General features: G+C 41.6%; 1 protein-coding gene across 1 annotated transcript in view; it reads right to left on the reverse strand.

Moving 5' to 3' along the window:
* Nucleotides 1–639: 639 nt before the first annotated feature.
* LOC108700006 (interleukin-1 receptor-associated kinase 1) overlaps nt 640–20203 on the reverse strand; it is a 31389-nt gene continuing 11825 nt past the window's right edge. The window contains exons 5-13 of the mRNA XM_018232831.2: nt 17873–18052; nt 15745–15809; nt 15124–15238; nt 14108–14428; nt 11963–12031; nt 9415–9642; nt 6298–6862; nt 3370–3495; nt 640–1791 (exon numbers count right to left, since the gene is read on the reverse strand). Of these exons, the coding sequence (XP_018088320.1) occupies nt 1739–1791; nt 3370–3495; nt 6298–6862; nt 9415–9642; nt 11963–12031; nt 14108–14428; nt 15124–15238; nt 15745–15809; nt 17873–18052 (1722 nt within the window). The 3' untranslated portion in view covers nt 640–1738. The remainder of the gene's footprint in view (nt 1792–3369; nt 3496–6297; nt 6863–9414; nt 9643–11962; nt 12032–14107; nt 14429–15123; nt 15239–15744; nt 15810–17872; nt 18053–20203) is intronic.

Below are 20203 nucleotides of genomic sequence, written 5' to 3' on the forward strand. Positions count from 1 at the left end.
TAGTATAAAAATAAGCATTGGGCAGTACCTCATCGACAGCAGTGGTGTAGAGGAAGCAGACTCCATGGTTGCAGGGGGGGCCTGGATCGTGGGGTTTGCTTCCACCATAGCTGGAAATTAGTCTTCCCCCTACTCCCCAGCCACTCTCCTACCTGTGAGTTGGGCGGGGGACACTGACATTCTGGAGGTGGGTGGCAGTGTCGGACTGGCCCCAACGGGATACCAGGAAAACTCCCGGTGGGACCAGGTGTCAGTGGGCCCTCATGCTGCTAAATGTTTGATCTATTTCATGGACATTCCATATTTCTATGAGAACAAAGAGGCTAAATAGATGGAATAATAGATTATCATATGTAAAGAAGAGAGACTAGGAGAATAGAGGTTGCGTGAGGAGAGAAAGAAAATAGTACTGAGAGTGGGCCCCTGGTCTAAAAACTTTTGGTGGGCCCCTGGTGTCCCAGTCCGACACTGGAGGGTGGGATCGCTGTGTGTCGGCTTGAAGATTTTTTTGCACGGGCACCAGCCAATACTAGTTACGCCACTGCCAAACAGACAACATTTGGTTGTTTCATAGCTACACCATCAATAAAATATCCATTTTTTAAAAAAAGAGTGCAAAAACAGACCAGACAAACGCAATGAGGCTGCTGATACATTTTATTCTTGTACCAAAATGTTCCCTCATTAATAGTGATGATTTATAACCAATGCGGCTGCCCCAGGAGGTATAGGGGCCCTATTAGGCCCTAATTCATATACATTTTCAATAAATACTGGTAAAACAGGCAACTTCTAGACATTTTGGGCGCCTGAAAAATAATTTGCTGCGGGGGAGGCAGTAATATCTAGTTACACATCTTCAGCCTCAGGGCACCCCCAAACCATCTCCCTGGCCCCCAGCTGCAAAGTCCTCTCTGCCGCCACCCCCACTGCACCTTCCTCCTGCGAGTCAGCGTGACCAGGGTCAGAGAGGGAGGTAAGGAGAGAGAGTGCAGGGCAGAGCCCAAAAGAGCCGAGGCCCACCTGGTTTTCCCCGGTGTCCCGCCGGCCCAATCCGACCCTGGCTAACAAGTCGGACTGGGATTCAAAATAGGTCCTGGCATTTTTGATGGAACCTCGTCTAATTATGATGAGGTTTATTGTTGGCAGACATATGCAGAGTAAAGAGGTTTGCTCAGCCGCTGTAAAGCTCTACATTAGCATTAAGTGTCCTTTTCATTTAGAAGGATGTCAATGAAGACAGGCCACCTGCTTTCTTAAGCACTTGGAAGGTTACAGAGCTTGACCTTTAAAGCTGGAAGAAAGGGTCAGCATTGTTTGCCAGTCTCTGTGACATGAATTCGCTGTATGGAGTAGCAGGCAAGTAAGGGCAATTCTAAGTACCAAATAAAGTTTACTAAGAAAACAAAAAAAATGACAATAAATACAAAAGAGACAAAAATAAAACAAGTTTTGGCTGTCTGTGTGCTCAGCTCCAAATCCATGGCTCAAGGTCATTAGCAGAACTGCTGCCCACATTACAGGAGGCTGTGACAGCCCGTAATACTGTTCCTCCAACATGGGTACAATCTTGTTGGATCCCATAGGCACTTACAGAGAACATCTACAAGTTTTAAAGTTTTTTTCCCCCCGTCTATGCAGAAGCACGACAGAGCCAATAATGTCTCCTGCGCCAGCTTCTTACTGAGAACTTCACCCAAAAAAAAAAAAAAAGGAATTACTGTTTATGACTATTTTATTAACTGGTAAAGTCGTCGCTCTCTTCGGGGTTATGGATTTCCTGGTGCTGCCCTAAGGAGAGAAAATATACAGTTTAAGACCATCTTTTTGTGTAACATCACCTGTGCCAGAAATAGGAAATCTCATTTATACATTTAGAAGGGGCACTACTATGGGTTCCTCAGCCCTGGATTCTCAGACCAGGTAAGGGAAAAGGGGGAGCCAATGAAGAAGCATTTTAGGGGGAAAGGAGCCCTGTGGTTTGGTTGATATGCTATGCCATGTTGACTTCATGTAAGGTACAAGGTCCTAAACTATAGGGCAAGCCCCCCCAATGCAAATCTAAGGCAAGAGCATATGCAGCAGATAGGGTACAAGCTTAAAGGAATAGTAACACCAAAAAATGAAAGTGTTTTAAAGTAATGAAAATATCATGTACTGTTGCCCTGCACTGGTAAAACCGATCTGTTTTCTTCAAAAACACTACTTTAGTTCATATAAACAAGCTGCTGTGGAGCAATGGTGGAAATTGAAAAACGGCTATATGGCACAGGTTAATTGATAACAGATAACACCATTAGACAGACAAAGCTTTTTTGCTATCTGCTGTGTGACCTGAGCCTTTTCTCCTTTGAATGGCTGCCCCCATTGCTACACAGCAGATTATTTAAGTAATAGTAGATTTATTCTGAAGCAAACACAGCAGTTTTACCAGTGCAGGGCAACACTGCATTATATTTTCATTACTTTAAAGCACTTATTTTTTGACGTTACTATTCCTTTAAGCAAATGTTTTTTTTTTTGCCCCAAGTATTTCTTGATTCTCAGCCTTAAAGGGGTGGTTCACCTTTGCGTTAACATTTAGTATGTTAAAGAATGGCTAATTTTAAACAACTTTGCAATAGGTCTTTTTTTCTTCTTTTATAGTTTTTGATTCAATTGCCTTCTTTTTCTGTTTCCAGAGTCAAATGGGGGTCACTCACCCCACATTTATTGTTACTACTACTTTTTATTACTCATCTTTCTATTCGGGCCTCTCCTATTCATGTTCCAGCATCTCATTCAAATCAATGCACAGTTGCTAGCGTAATGAGGACCCTAGAAACCAGATGGCTGAAATTGCAAACTGTAGAGCTGCTGAATAAAAAGCTGAAAAAACGCACATATTAAAAAATTAAAACCAATTGCAAATTGTCTCAGAATATCACTCCCTAAATCATACTAAAAGTTTATCTAAAGGTGAACATCCCCTTTAAGGCCCATTCAGGTAATACACTCTCATTTGCAGTTTTAGTTATAGTATGGCATCTTTTGTAAGACTGAACCTGCAAGCTATGGAAACAAAGCAAATGCCAAAAAAATTATACATGCACCTCCTGATATTTCTAAATGCAAAATGAGTAGCCCTTTTCTAAATGTAAAATGAGTAGCCCTTTTATTTGTGTGTGCTTTTAACTAGAGAGTAAAGTACTTCTCTCCAAACAGGCTGGGAGTTGTAGTTCATAGCTGCAGGGCCATCAATAAAACTCTTTTCTCTGACTGGGTGCTTCTTTCCAAGGACTGAAATAAATGTGGCCTTGTGCGTATTTGCTGGCAGGCTGCAGTGACAGGGAGGGGCTGGGGTCAGGAGGCTGCTCTTTAGCTGGTTACCTGGACTGATTCCAGAGGAGAGAAGCTCGAGGCTGTTTATTTCCCCCTGATCGTACAGTGCCAGCTGCTCCACGAATCTCTGCTTGGCTGGATTCATGACGATCTGGTGATGTGGCACAAAGATAGCTGGGGGGGAAAAAAAGAGAGAAGGAAAACAGTGTTCATATGAGGAAAGTGATGTCAGACATCAGGATTGACTGTGTGCCAATCAGGAGATGCACAGCCACACTCAATATACAGTAAGCCCTGGGGCATATGTAAATCAGTATGGATTTTGGGGGGGGAATATGTAAAATCAGTATGAATTTTTTTATAATTTTTATAGGCTAAACGACTATTTAGTCTTCAAAATGACACACCTTTTAAATAAAGGGGGATTCATTTTTAGAATGATGTAGGCAGTGATTCTCAGACAACCATAGTGGTTCTATACATGCTTCAATACACCGGTGACCATACTTCCCAACATTTTGTAAATAGAAAGAGGAACAAAAAAGTTTTTGGCCACTCCTATTTTGTGGCCACACCCCCAATTACCATGTTCATTTACAAAATTTGGCAAGTTATGAAAGTTTGAACACATTTCTGGGGTTTTTATGTGTTTTTACAGTCTTGCTAATGAAGTGAATTGCCCCATTAAGCTGCAATTCACAGTTTTCCCAAGAGACCTGCTTATCTTAAATTGTTACAATTGTTTCTTTTCTTATTTTAAATTGTTAAAAAAGTATCCAAGTGCAGCTGCACCATATTCTGGGCTCTCTGCCAAAAGCCAATTAAGTTTTAGAAACTTTGCATCTTTTACTGGGCGTTCAGTGCAGGAGATCAAAGAGAAATTTAGGACATTTCGGTAACAATCTGAGACTGCGGGTTGAGCTGTCAAAATCTGGACTGTCACCCAAAAAACAGGACAGTTAGGAGGTATGTATGGCAAGTGTATGGCTGCAGGACAGTGATCTTGCTTGGCTTAGTGAGGAAATCTCTGATGAGTGGGATGAATTTATTCCTCAGCCTCTAACCCATTGGAGCTTACAATCTAAGGTCTCAATCAAATCCATTTAAAGAGGGCACCTGCACAGGTCTCCATCATGGGACCCACACCCAATCCACGCTCTACCACTGAATCTGCCCATGCAAATTTGTATTGTCTGTGCAGAATAACCCATGGGTTCTACTGAACACCTATAAAAGTGATATTCAAACTTTTTGGGTACAGACCCCCTTGGCAGGTGAAATATTTGTCTAGGCCCGCCCCATAACTCATATACATATATACAAGACAGTCTATCAAATTTAACCCTAACATTCCTTTATACTTGACCCCTTTCAATGATTTGGGCCAACCCTATTGGGTCTAGCCCAACAGTTTGGAAACCACTGACGTATAGGGAAATTAATAGTTCAACTTTTTAACAGTACAATGCTTCTTTAATAGACAATAAATCTCTATTGGCAAAGCTTTTCTTGTAAAAGGGTATGAGGGGTTATCACCCATTTTCAACTTTCCAAACCCAGACCAAGCCCTAGGGCTCACTAAACTATATCCCTTTTGGAAAGGACAATATAACAGTACAAGAAAGGGCTATTGCATGTGATGAGGAAGGTTGAGATCAGCCTGCAGAGGACAACAGAATCTTAAAGGAACAGTAACACTAAACTTGTACTGCTTTAAATCAGAGTTTTCACCTTGCCTTTAGTTTAGGTTATGTTATAGGAGAGGGTGCGTAAAGGAAAGGGCTGCAAGTGGGGGGGGGGGGAATTTAGGTGCATTGACTTATGGTGTTCTGTGTGTTCAATTTATGGAGGCAGGGGCATAACTACAGAGGAAGCAGACCCAGGAGTGTAGGGGCCCAATAACATCTAGTTACAGAAGCCTTTACTGCTCACAGTACTTACAGAGTTAAAGCAAACAGAGAAATAAGGGAAAACTAACAAACTCTTAGGGGCAGATTTACTAAGCTCGAGTGAATAGATTCGAAGTAAAAATCGTTCGACTATTCCACCATTTGATAATCAAGTACTGTCTCTTTAAAAAAAACTTCGACTTGATACTTCGCCACATTAAATCTACCGAACTGCAATGTTAGCCTATGGGGACCTTTCAGAGCACTTTTCTAATTTTTTTTGATCAAATAAAAATCATTCGATCGACCGCTTACAATCGTTCAAATCGTTCGTTTCGAAGGATTTTATCGTACGATCGAACGATTTTTATTCGATCGAACCTTTTGCGCTAAAATCCTTCGAATTCGATATTCAAAGGATTTTACTTCGAGGGTCGAATTAAGAGAGTTTTTTGACCCTCGAAATTCGACCCTTGATAAATCTGCCCCCCAGTATAGATGCAAGAACTAGCTTTCAGTTTAGAAGTCTGACTAGGAGGAGATGTGGACCGCCACACCATGGATCATGTCGCCCCCTTCGCCTTATTGGTAAGAAATCTGGAAGCAGAGTTTTATAACAGTATTTTTGATAAAGCATTGAATATAATAAGCTTGATGAAGGAAAGAGCTGCTATTGGAGTTGATTTCTTACCTAAAATGTTTTAGTGTTACTGCTCCTTTAAGCAAGCCAAACTACAAGCCAAATTAATTTCCTTATATATGCTAGGGGAAAAACAAAGCAAGTGTAAACTAATTAACCTTGATATTTCCATAAAAAAAATACAAAGGGGACGGTTCTGTATATATGGATTGAATCTGGAATTTATGGGTTTGTAGAAACAATTCCAATGGGGTTATGTAATAAAAGCCACTAAGTTTGCCCAGGGGCAGTAAGCTATAGCAACCAATTAGCAGGTAGAATTCACTAGCCACCTGTTTAAATCCAATCAACTTTTTGTTTGCCATGGGTTACTGCTTCTGGGCAAATTTAGTGACTCATATTACATATAAGGGTATGTGTTCCACCTTATTCTCCTAACCAACCTACCTTGGGGTGCCCCTGACGTTGAGCTGCTACTTCCTGAGAGTTCATTGCAGTAATGTCTCTGCTTTGGCTGAGCTGGAAATTGGTTCTGGTACTGAACAGGTGGATTTGGACCCTGGTCAGATACCCTTGGCAATAGAGGTGATATGCTCGCTTGCAGTCTGTTGGGGTAGAGAATTTGTTGCTCCCTTGGTACCGCTGAATCATCAGAGCCACTTAAATCCAGGATGCTTTCATCGCTCTCCACTGGCGTGTTCTGACCTCCCTGAAATGCTTTGAGGCTTTGGCAGGAAAACAAGCTGCATAAACTGTCCACTTTGGCCAGGTACTGGGGCTGGACAGGGGTATAGGATTGAACACTGCCTTTAACTGAAAGCCCACAGGGAATATATTTGTCAGTGTTCTCCTCAGGGGTGAGAGGTAAATCGTATACACTGGATGTCAGCTCAGGAATGGGTGGAAATCTTCGCTTAGTGGATACACAAGGGGGTGTAAAAGAAATTCCATGCCCCTTTCCCAACTGTGGTCGGTGGAGTTGCTCTTGTAGTCGCTTTAGGGTGAGAAAGACCTGGGAAAGCAGAGGAAATCAAACAGCCAAGAAAATGATTTGATTACAAGGGATAAAGATATTGTTGAAGAAGTTTATTACTTTAAAGCAGTGATCCCCAACCAGTAGCTCGCGAGCAACATATTGCTCTCCAACCCTTTGGATGTTGCTCCCAGTGGCCTCAAAGCAGGTGCTTATTTTTGAATTCCAGGCTTGGAGTCAACATTTGGTTTCATAAAATCCAGGCGTACTGCCAAATAGAGCCTCCTGTAGTCTGCCAGTCCACATATGAGATACCAAATAGCCAATCACAGCCCCAGGAACCCCAGGAACTTTTTGCATAACTGTGTTGCTCCCCAACTCTTTTTATTTTAGAATGCGGCTCACAGGTAAAAAAAGGTTGGGGACCCCTGCTTTAAAGGGTAACTAAAGCCCCAGCCAAACACGGCTTGACACTGTCCATAATAAAATATAGGGATTGTGTGCGGATTCCCAGGTACAGCAGCCCCTTCTTAATAATCTTCCCTGTCCTTGTGCACACGGCAGTGCCCTTTGTATACATTGTCCAGTCCTATATACTGTATACACACACACACTGGGCAGGCTATAATAGCTGGCAGCACTAGGTGCCATGTAAAATGGACTTTTGGCGCCAATATTGCCTGATAAGAATCTGGCTCCTAGTGGCATAACTAGATATTACTGGGCCCCCACAGCAAATTATTTTTCAGGCCCACAAAATGTCTAGAGGTTGCCTTGTTTTACCAATATTTTTTGAAATTGTATATGAATTGGGGCCTTGTGAGACCCCTATACCACCTGGGCCCCCCTGCAACCACAGGGTTGGCTTCCTCTATAGTTGCGCCCCTGCTGGCTCCATGTCTAAAGTAAGAAAAGTTGGCTCCTACAAGGGCAATACGTCTGCACACAAAACAAAACTTTAATCCTCCCCATAAATGAAAATGGAAGATATACATTTCTTATAAATAATATTAAGTCCCTTTAAAAAGGAACTGCAGAAACGGTGCATAATGAAACAAAATGTAATTCTAAGCCACTTCCCAAAATGCATTCATGATACATTTTTATTGATCCTAAAGTTACTACTACTGAAAGCAGCATCTGTCTGTCTCTTTCTGTCCTCTGCTTTGGGTTTTTAAAACAGCCATCAGCAGTCAGTTGATCAGCTGGTTACTACAACATGGTACCATGTCTGAAGCAGCAGTGCAGAGAATAAAAATGTGTAACATAATAGCCAGAACACTACTTCCTGCTTTTCAGCTCTCTAACTCTGAGTTAGTCAGCGACTTGAAGGGGGGCCGCATGGAACATATCTGTTCAGTGAGTTTGCAATTGATCCTTAGCATTCAGCTCAGATTCAAAAGCAACAGATACCCATGTGGTCCTCCTTCAAGTCTCTGATTGGTTACTGCTTGGTAACCAGGGTAACCAGTCAGTGGAAACCAAGAGAGTTGAAAAGCAGGATGTTGGGCTATGTTCTCTTATGTTAGACATCCCGTCACTCCAGCCTTTATACATTACATATTTGGCTAACTAACTATATTAGAAACATTTTTTATTTTGCACAGCCTATCTATTTACCCAGTTTTTATTTTTATACTGAACAATTCCTTTAAATTGCTTGGAGTTTCATTATGCAAACACATCTTTTGAATGGATATCCCCTTTAAAGGAGTAGTTCACCTTCAGCATGTTGTAAAATAGACGATTCTTAGCAAATTTTCAGAAAGCCTTCATTTTTTATTTCTTACAGTTTTTTTTAATTATTTGCCTTCTTCTTCTGACTCCTTCCTGTTTTCAAATGGGGGTCACTGACCCCATCAGCCAAAAACCATATCAAAGTAAGCCTACAATTTTATTTTTATTGGTACATTTTATTGCTCATATTTCTATTCAGCCCATCTCTTATTCATATTCCAGTCTCTTATTCAAATCACTACCTGGTTGCTAGGTCTACAAACTAGATACCTGATGAAATTCTAAACTGGAGGGATGCTGAACAAAACGCTGATTACAAAAAACTGTAAATTACAAAAAACAGCAAAAAGTGAAGACCAACTGCAAATGATCTCAGAATAACAAACCCTACATCATATTAAACATTAATTTTAAGGAGAACAGGCCCTTTAACGGGTTAAGCTGTATGGGTTAAAGACATTTACAGGGATTTTCACAGATCTGTTACAACTGCCTTGGCACACCTGGCATTTTCAAAGGCAAAGTGTTCTTTTGATATTGTTGTTCACAACCGTTGAATAGCTAAGAGGGCACATTACACTTTTATGCTGCTTTTTCATGTATTGCCACAATGTTTTTCAGTTGTTATATAAACAGAACAATCCTCTTATTTACTGTTTCTGCGAAGGAGCCTGTACCAAGAAGTGCATCGCTATAAGAAATATACAGAAAAGGCTGTCCTTTCTACACTTTTATACAAAATGTAGGGATCTGTGACTTGGCATTTTGCCAAACATCGTTTTGGAAGCCCTATAGATCAGCCGGGGGAAATGTATCTGCTTCGGAAGCTATGTAGATACATAAAAATACAGTACCTCCTGCATATTTGGTCTCTTCTTTTGACGTCCCAGGCACCGACATGCCAGTAGTGAGAGTTCCTGGGCTACTTCTTTAGCATGCTGCCATACCCAAAAATCCAAATGATACTGGCATATGCGAGCCGCCACTCGTGCTTGCTTGGCTTCTGCTCCACTTGCAATGCTGGCTCCATGTGTTTCCTCCTCCTCCTCATCTTTGTACTCTTCTTCCTTTACCAGATCCTTCTGCAAGAGAAGGGAGCTGGGTGAAAAGCAATTCAGTGTTATTAAACTTATAAAGACTAGGGAATGCTACAGGGGTTTCTCTACTAACAATATGGTTAATGCCACAAGAGGCAGACTCTCAGTTTTCTGATGTGCCTGCATGCAAGGGCACAGGCAGATTTCAGCACTGAAATGAGCAAGTGTGCATTTTGCCAACGAAATCCACTCCATGTTTCTGCAGCCGGGCTGATGTAGTGCCTTAGGGTGCAGTCATTGGTTAGGCTGCTTCAAGCCTAGTGGCTGATTCTCGGCCAGTGTTTATCCACAGGCTGACAATGAGCCTGGTGTGCCAGTAGCCTTACAGCATGGGTCAATGCAATTCCTACCTGGGCCTTACAACAGGCAGGATCCATATATACCATAACAGGACTGGATGAAGACTTTGCTCAGACCAGTCTTGCTATAGAGCTGAACTGGGACCTGGACTGTCCAATAGTTGAATAGTCTGCTTTCTCTATAGTAAAATTCCTGATCATAGGAGTCAACCCCACCCTTAGCAACCAAAGTAGCTTGATTCCACCAGTCATTAGGAATGGGCTGGTAACCCTTGCCACACACATTCACAGCTTGTGCATAAATTATTGCTGTTTTTTTAAGACTTCCTAAAACAACCTGAATTCTAGATACCATATATCTTTTCTAGTATGTTTTGTATTGCAAAGAGCTAGCTAGATTTGCTCCAGTTTAGCTGCTAGGATGGGATAGAGAGGCATGCTCTCACAATAACACTGATTCCATTCCTGGAAAATCACAGTGATTGGCTGCACAACCAAGATTTTAACTACAGGCAACCACTGTGCAGCTGACTGCACCATCACACAATGCTTTACATGACATGTTACAGTCTCCTGTTCAAATTCCCGCCTGGAACAATAATGGACCACAAGGATCATGCGTGCCATTATGGAAAGAAAGCATGGACAATCACATTTGCCAGTTTTGGCTGTCCACAAAGAAAAGTAATTTGCCACTACTACCCACATTGTAGAGAATATTTCCATCCAAAGTAGCACATTGTGTTACATAAGCATTAGGTGATAGTCAGAAGAGCTCCCTTGCATAGCAGTACCACTCCTAGGCTTTGGTGTTGTGGAGAGTTAGCTATGTATTGTATCCAAAAGATGTGAGGGTCTCCAAAAATAAAGAAACAAATGTAAAAAGTAAAAAATTTATTAGGACATGAAGACCTAACGCGTTTCGTGCCTATAGGGGCACTTACTCATGAGCCTATAAGTAAGTGCCCCTATAGGCACGAAACGCGTTAGGTCTTCATGTCCTAATAACTTTTTTACTTTTTACATTTGTTACTTTATTTTTGGAGACCCTCACATCTTTTGGATACAATGCTTATGGTCTCTGCACCTTGGGACTGAGGTGAACTGTGAGTGTTTTCCTTCTTATTATTTTTTCTATTATATTTTCTTTTGTATCTTCAATTATTTAATATTTATGTTGAGTGGTACCATAGATAACTTTTTTGTGGCAGTAGCACAAACCACACTATTTTCAGTTAGCTATGTATGCCTTATGTATCGGGTGTAGTTTCCCCTTTAAATTGCTCCTGCTGTTAAACCCACAGCATCAACATAAAGGTTTCCTCATTCCTTCCTCTGACAGAAGTATCATAGTCCCCCAGGGAATAGAGAACCAAAACATGAGTATTTCTAACCCTACCACAGCTTAAACCTTAAACACAGCCCAGGAAATGTCATATGAACATTATCTAAACGGATAACATGTTTGTATACACCCCCACTTCCTTTCTGTACTCAGTGTAGAACTTTCAGTTGATGACAGCTGCAAAGTGAGCAAAAAGGCTAATGCATCCCCTGCCGTTATATGTAATATATTAGAATTCAGCAAAAGTTCCAATCCCATATAAACGCATGAGGCCACAAACCACTTCACACAACTCAAATGTAACTTCTTAGATCTAGGCCTGGATTTGTGGAAAGGCTGGGCCTAGGGCGGCATGCTGCCCAAACACATGCACTTGGTTCAGAAACATAGGAGATAAGATTTAAATGTCCTGTGCGCCAATCCCCAGTGCTCAGGATCTAATGATGAACATTTGCACATGTGCAAGAATGAAGGGGAGGGGGCGACGAACCGCAGTGGGACTAGGGGGCATCCACTATGTAAATCCGCAGTAATATCTTATGTCCAGGTGCATATACCTCTAAAGGACTTATTGTCCTACACTGATGTAACACTGTCCCCTTGAGAAGTCTTTAAAACATTGGTACGAATGTCCCCATCTGATTACCAGACAAACACTTACCAGGTACTTGGTGTGAGACTTGCTGTCACTCTCTATAGCTTTTCTCCCTGTCAGATTCTCCAGTAGAACCTACGGCAAATACAGCATGCAGAGAGAATTATGGCAGTGAAACCAACATGAAAACAGGGCATTTAAGGAGCAAAACGTGGTTTCCTTCCTGGGATTCTTGCTGCAGTGCCTCCTTAAGAAAATAACGGAAGGACCAACTCCATTTTATCCAAATAAACCAAATTTTAAAAAAAGATTCCCTTTTTCTCTGTGATAATAAAACAGTACCTTGGACTTGATCCTAACTAATATATAATTAATCCTTTTTGGAAGGAGAACCAGCCTATTGGGTTTATTTCATGTTTAAATAGTTTTCTGGTAGCCATAAGGTATGGATATCGAAATTACAGAAAGATCCCTTATCCAGCAAACCCCAGGTCCCGAGCATTCTGTCTAAAAGGTCCCATTCCTGTATTACATCTCCGCAGACTGACATGGGATACATTTAGTCTGCCATAGAGCAAACTCATCAGGGGCCATTTCCAAGGCAGCAGCACCTGCAGGGCCAATTAACAAGACTTTATAGAATTACACTTTATTAATACACCTTGTCTGCAGATTTCTTTGCAGAAGAGTACACAAGTAATCCTGCATCAGTCACACTCATCATTTGGTGAAGTCAAGCAAAGATTACACTACTTTTCATAACTGTGACCAACAGAGGGAACTGTTCTATGAAAGTCAATGGCTGATATATAACCAGTTGAATGGATAAAGAATAGCATGGCAGCCACCCCTCACGTGAATTCACAGAATTATACTGACAAATAAGGCTCATCTGGTAAAATAACTTACGCTCAATGGGTTACAGAATATTTCCTGAACACTGAAGTAAATGGAAGGGTATTTACCCTTTAAATTGAGACAGGAAATTATTATTATGCCTTTTGCGGAATTCTGGCTCCTAATCCTGACTGTGTTCATGATATAAAAGACATTAACCTACACTAAAAGCACTTTTCAATTTATATAGGTTTTCTAGTTTCCAAGATAGTATTCGGTCATTCTGAACTTGTAGCAAGGCAGCCATACTGTGTGGTACACAGAGCAATCAGCTGGGTACCACATGGGATCAGCCATATACAGCCCCCAGTGTGCAGGTCTGAAAGGGCTGGTTGCAGCACATGCATTGATATCGCATATTACAGAATATTTTATACTTCGATAGGGATAGGTTTCCCTTTAAATGTTTTTTGGTTTGAATTAACCTGACACTTAGCAATGGCAACATTTCACTAAAATGACAGCTGTAGTAAAAATCTGTCCTGCTTGTAGATAAAGAGGGTTTAAAGCTCCTCCACACCCCTGTTAACAATGGCATTTTGCCAGTTTCCCTGAGAACTGTCTGTACTGTGTGTGCCATCTAGTGGCAGATGTAGAATCTAAAATAATAACGTTGGTTAAAATCTTAAACAGAGGTTTCCAACCTTTTTTTTTTTTTTACTGGTGAGCCACATTCAAATGTAAAACAAAAGTTGGAGAGCAACATAAGCAGGCAAAAAGTTCCAGGAGGTGCCAAATATAGGCTATAGCCCCTATAGGAACTGGCAGCCTACAGGAGACTCTGACAGGACACCTGGTTTTTATGCAACTAAAACTTGCCTCAAATAAGCACCTGCTTTAAGGCCAATGGGAGCAACATCCAAGGGGTGTTGAATAATTAGTGCAAGGAAAAACTAAAGTATCAGTGTTCTTTACATCCAGTGTCGGACTGGGAAGCCCAGGGCCCACAGCACCCCTGGGCCACCAAGTCACAAAACTCCCTCTCTCAACCTGCCAGTCACCCCATCCCAACCGCAAAAACCTGCACCCCCCCCAACACGCCCCGGCAAGCGCGCACGCCCCTGCCTGCTTACCTTTTCCTGCGCGTCACGGCCGGGGTCAGGGAGGGAGGTAAGCAGCGGGAGTGCAGGGAACAGGTCTGGGCTGCCAGGGCCCAAAAGACCTGGGGCCCACCCAGATTTATTCCTGGTGTCCTGCCGGCCATGTTTAAAGCTGTAATGTTTCTATATCTGGAGGCAGAGGTTTGGGATTGGGATTGGCTGTCAAACTAACCAAATATAAATGTAGGTGTAAATGGACAGGAAGGAAACTCACAACTCCAAAGCTGTAGGTGTCCAGTTCAAACGTCAGTTTCCCCATTTTCACATACTCTTCAGGCAGATATGCCAGGGTGCCCTTCACTGTGCTGGTCCGTGCCAATGTGCGACTTTTGCCCGCATTGCTTGTGTATCGGCTGAATCGAGCGAGCCCAAAGTCACCTAGTTTAGGTTTGTAGGCCTGGTCCAGTAGAATATTGGAGCTCTTTACATCCCCGTGGATGATGCCGGGCTGATAGTTATGCAAGAACTGAAGGCCGCAAGCTGCCCCCTGCAGGATGCTGATCCGCTGCTCCATGGGGAGTTTGGGAAATCTGCCCTGAGGAAGTGGTACCTTATTATTCACAGCACTCTTCATAATCAAAAAGCTGGTATATTTATATTTTATGCAAAAACTTTAGAGCACATGGCTCAGGTATTGATTTCCAAGTACAGCAGCTCATTGACACAGCTAGGCCCATTCACTTGACTTTCTAGCCTGGTAGAGGTGTCTGTGCAGCATGCTGCCTTTCTCTACGGGGTCCCTGGTGTGCAGAAACCACACTTTCTACTTCTGAGGATATTAGCAGTTCTTACACAGGCTCATATAACGATTTTGAAAATCAGCCCCCTTTTTCAGTTTGCATGCCTGCATAAAATCATGCTTAGAACCAGGCCCAGACTGGCGAATTGTGGGTTCTGGCAAATGCCAGAGGGGCTGCTATAAGGTCCCATATCAAGTCAGTATTTAGTGGGCTGGTGGGGACTGTTTGGGCCTCTATGTGGGCTGATTGGGCCTCTGTGTACCTGAAATGCCAGGGCCTATTTTAATTCTCAGTCCGAACCTGCTTAGAACTTACCAGAGAAACATAAGATTAAATGTCTCTGCTCACTAACTTTATTTTCTCAGCAGAGCAACACAAGACTCTTCTCACATAAGCATGACTTTAGCTCCTGTGTCATATCCCACTCATGACATTTACCAATATTCAAAGCCATAAAATGGATTTGCCTTGCCTATTTCCTTGCCAGTACCTGAGGGTGCAGGTGGTCTTCCAAGGAGCCACTGGGCAGATAAAGATAAATAAGGCAATATTCTTCCCCCTGGATGCTGTACCCCGCCAGGTCAATTATATTTGGGTGCCGTAAGCTAGAAAGTAAAAGGAACATAGTGAATGAAATGCTCCAAACTGTTCTTCCAGGCCATAGCACCACTAATCAGTGAGCCTGTATAGGAGAGCTCTACATACAAACATCTTAATTAAGAGGGTTCAATTATTGTAGAAGTTATTTTTAGATTGAATCTCCTCTTGAAGCAGATTTAGCTGTCCTTTTCCTCTGTACTGCCTGTCCTGACTACAGACAGACAAAGGTCAGCTCTTCTCCAGCCAGGACTCCAGTTCTCACTATTGCTTGTATGATCGGGGAACCGAAGGAAAATCACAGAACCTACAGGAACTGAAATCTTGGCTAGAGCACAATTGTCAATTTCAACATTGTTTCAATGGTACAGTGTAATGATTAGGTACAATGCTGTGTCATTTAAAGCTCATCTTGATTGGGGCAAATAATTTTAAGAGCACACAGAGCAAGCAATAGCAGCTGCTGCTTCCCCTCACAATAGTTCATTCAACTGGTTATCTCTGGTGCACTTACCAAGTCAGTTTCTCTATCTCTGTTAGGAAGCTCTTCTTCATTATACTCCACTCCAGCTCGGAATCCTGCAAACAGAAGTAACAAGACCTTTAATATCAGAGGCATCTAATTATAGTGTTTTAAGTGGTAGTTCCCCTTTAAAGGAGAACTAAAGCCTAAAAATGTATATGGCTATAAATGCCATAATTTATATACTGGACTTATTGCACCAGCCTTAAGTTTCAGCTTCTCAAAGGCAACAATGATCCAGGACTTCAAACTTGTCACAGTGGGTCACCATCTTAGAAAATGAGGTTGGCCTGTAATATAAGCTGATGCTACAAGGCTGATTATTATATTCTGATGCTAGTTGCACTGGCTTCTGTGCTGCCATGTAGTAATTATCTGTACTAATCAGCCATATATTGTGACATTTCTATTCTATGTGTACTGTATATTGTAAGTGGGTCCCTAGGTTCAGTAAGAGACAGCAGCACATGTGCAGTGAATCAGCAGAAAAGAAGATGGGGAGCTACTGGGGCATCTTTGGAGACACAGCTCTTTACTGCTAAAGGGCTGTGGTTGCCTTGAGCTGGTATAGAAGCCGAAAACATAATGTACAACATTTCTAGCTACTTCTTTAGTTAGGCTTTAGTTATTCTTTAAAATAATATTTAGTAGGTTATACAATAGATTATACAATTCTTAGCAACTTTTCATCTTTCTTCTTCATCTTTTCAGCCATCTTATCCTGCCTCTATTCAGCTTTTAACATGGGGGTCACTGACCCTGGCAGTCAAAACAAAACAATTGTTCCATTGTTGTTTGTTTATCCATTGTTTATCTTCCACTATGCCATTCAAACCATTGGTAGGGTAAAATGAATATTAGAAACCAGAATACTACTGAAATTGGAGACAGGAGAGCTGATGAACAAAAATCTTTTAACCAGTAAAAATGTAAGACCAAATGCAAATTGTCTCAGAAGGTCATGGTCTACATATACTCAAGGTTAATTTAAAGGTAAAGCACCCTTTAATCCTATTAAGCCCCCTGGGGGGAAACGGAGGGGGGGGGGGCAAGAGGGTAGAGGGGCCAGTAATTAACGAGCAACATATCTTGGTAGAATTGGTCAATTTAGTAATGTTTACCAATAGAGCATTGCTTGGCTTTGCGATAAAATGGTGTCTAATTATGCTTTGTGAATCTATGGTGATATTCATATGGCCATATGACAGCATTTATCTCTGCCCAGTGCTCCAAGTCATGTTAGGACGCTATCGAGGGTTGTTGCGTTACTAGAACCATGTTAAATATTTTTGTATAGAAGCAAAAGTTTATTTTCCCTCACGTAGATGAGCTAATATGAAAGGGGTATGTTACAGAATCTCTCATTCTAAACAACCTTTCAATTGGCTTTTATTTTTTTCTTCATTATAGTTTTTAAATTATTTGCTTTCTTCTGACTCTTCCCAGCTCTCGGGGAGGGGAGGGATCAAGTTGGCCAACTTGTGTAGTCGGTCAGGGGGCATTGACAAAAAGGGGAGGGATGTTATATTATTTGGGGGGATCAAGTTGGCGGGCTGGGAAACAATGCGATTGATCGTGAAGAGAAAAGTCAAATTTTGGGTGGGTCAAGGGCTTATGTAGATGGGCCAAGGGCTAAATGTACCGGCTACTACTTTGCCGGTAAATCTGTATTACCTAGCCCCGGCTAGGCCGGTAAAATATTGGCCAGGTGAACCTAGGGGTCACTGACCCCATCTAAAAACAAATGCTCTGTAAAGCTACAAATGTATTGTCATTTCTACTTTTCATTACTCATCTTTATATTCAGGCCTATCCTATTACATTCTCTTGTTCAAATTAATGTATGGTTGCTAGGGTATTTTGGGCTCTAGCAACCAGATTGTAGAAACTGTAAACTGGAGAGCTGCTGAAGAAAAAAACACCTAACCACAAATAAAAAATATATAGACTTATTGTAAATTGTCTCAGAATATCACTCTCTACATCATACTAAAAGTTAACTTAAAGGTGAACAACCCCTTTAAACAAATTATGTTAAGTAACAGCAGAACAATCATGTCCTGTAGAGCAGATGATGGAAATGAGAGAGACCCAGTAGCCAGAGCAAGAGGAACCTCACCTGCTTCAGCCGCTTGACTGCATAATCAGTGTTCCGCATGGTCGCTTTATACACACAGCCAAATCCACCCTCCCCGATCAGCAGAGACTGGGAGAAGTTTCTTGTGCCCTCGACCAGCTCTTCGAAATTCCACACGAAATGCCTGGGCAGCTTAGTTAAATTGCTGGGTAGAAAGGATTCCTGAATAATGAAAGGTGGGGGTAGTAAGAAAAGAAAAAAGGCAATATATCTAAGGAATTTCCCAGGGATGAGGGTTGTCCCAAAGAGGAATCGTACACAGAGCTGTACACCGAATAAATTGTACAATGAATTCCCGGACAGTGTAAAGGTGTCCATAGACGTAACCATAGCCGCCATTAGAAATCACGGGGTATAGTACAACAAAATTTCCACCCACCACAGCTCCCAAACCCCACCCAGATCCACCCACACCACAGTTAAAAGACCACACAGATATCAGAGCTAAAAATGGTAAAAAATAATACATTGGTGGCTAGGGGTTTAAAAAAATAAAAAAACATACATTGGTGTTCAATAGAACTGAACTTCTGAACGGGATTTTGGCTGTTCGGGACTTTGGAAGAGGCGGCACGGCTTTGGCGCTGTCAAGGGGGGCCCAGCTATTTAGAAAAGTGCAGCACAGCCGGGCCCCCCTTTAGGCCCAGTGCCTGATGGCAGCCCTGGATATAAGAATTATAATATATCCTGGAAAAGATGTTTCCAAGAAAGATTGTTCGTTTCAATACACACGTGTAGAGCTCAATCGTCAGAATGGCCAATGTTCAGGTGCCTTCAAAAGCGTCCGATTAAAATTTTCCGGATGGCCCAATCGACGACCCGACTGATATCCAAGTCATCGGCAAATATCATTCGTCTCCCACCATACATGCACCGAATAATGTACGAAATTTCATTTTGTACAATATTATTGGTGCGTCTTTGGCCACCTTAAATTGGTTGCACGAGAATAATCCCTGACACCCATATCAGAGTCACACGGGGTGCTCGGAGATTACTACTAATTATATCCGCAGTAGCTAAGAAAACGATCCTTCAGGTCTGGATATTGAATACACCGCCCACTGTCAAGATATTTCTGGAGAAATTAGTCAGAGTTTTTTATATGGACTGGGTAGAATCGTCCTTAAATAAAAACACAATAGTTCAACGATTTTTCGAAACGTGGGAGACGTTTATTGACATCATTCCACAGGCAGTAAAGGTTAGGCTACAAGAATGCTTCCAACACACAGAATGGTTTTCCTTGAGAACTATAAGTGGGGATCCTCCTATTAGCTTGTGACGAACATCCACAATGTGGGTAACTGGCACCTCCGGCACTGCGACACCTAGCACTTCTGAGACATAGCGACAAACATAGAGATCCGGTACTGGTCATCACTTCCACACTGGTTGTTAAAATGGTTTATATGTTATATATGTTGAACAGTCCATGAATACTTGCGGAGACCATTCGCATGGCTTCATGTCATGTACCACTGCCTACATCTCCATTTCTACTTGACGTTTTGGTAACTTTATTTGTACAAGTTAGTAACTACCGTCAATGTCAATGCATAATGCTTCCTGTGTTTCTATTTGTCGTATGACACTGTTATTCTCTACACCTGTATTATGCCAACTGTTGTAACGGAAATATCATTGTGCACTTTCGGAGCTGTAGAAAATGTATCTAACTTTTGCTCGAATAAAAATTGTTTTCTTAAAAAAAATTGGTTGCACGAAGACAAGGGATAGGGTAATTTATTAACAGTGCAGCATTTTAGACACTGCGCTTGGGAAATAGTGGAGCTACTGGGCACAACCAAAAGTAAACTGTGTGATATGGAAAAGTAAACAATGAAGGGCAAAGTAGAGGAAAATGCAGTATCAAGGTGCCTACAAAGTTTGTGTGTTAAATTGCTTGTTCACCTTACAATTCCATTCAGTTGTCTTTGTATTGTTCATCAGAAATAAAGTTTTTTTTCCAGTTGCTTTAAATGTTTTATTTTTTAAATTTTTTCCCAAAACTGAAGTCTAAAGTTTAATGTTCCTATTTTTGTTGTTTCAGACTGGCCGCTCAGTGATCCAGAGATAGATTACAATTTGCTACATTAGTTGATACATTTCTCAGCAGCATCTGTGGGGGAATATTAGCAAATATTGTATCGATTCTAACAGCCTTTAATGAAACTTAGGAATTCCGCTCAGCAAGGCCAAAGAAATGGATCAACTAATGTATAAATTTAGAACAGTTACATAGTCGTGACCCCCTGTGAAAAATTAAACTTTAAAGGGCACCAGCCACTTTTATAAAAAAGAATTCCACCA

Source organism: Xenopus laevis, chromosome 8S (genome assembly GCF_017654675.1).
Source record: "Xenopus laevis strain J_2021 chromosome 8S, Xenopus_laevis_v10.1, whole genome shotgun sequence".
NCBI classification, from domain to species: Eukaryota; Metazoa; Chordata; class Amphibia; order Anura; family Pipidae; genus Xenopus; species Xenopus laevis.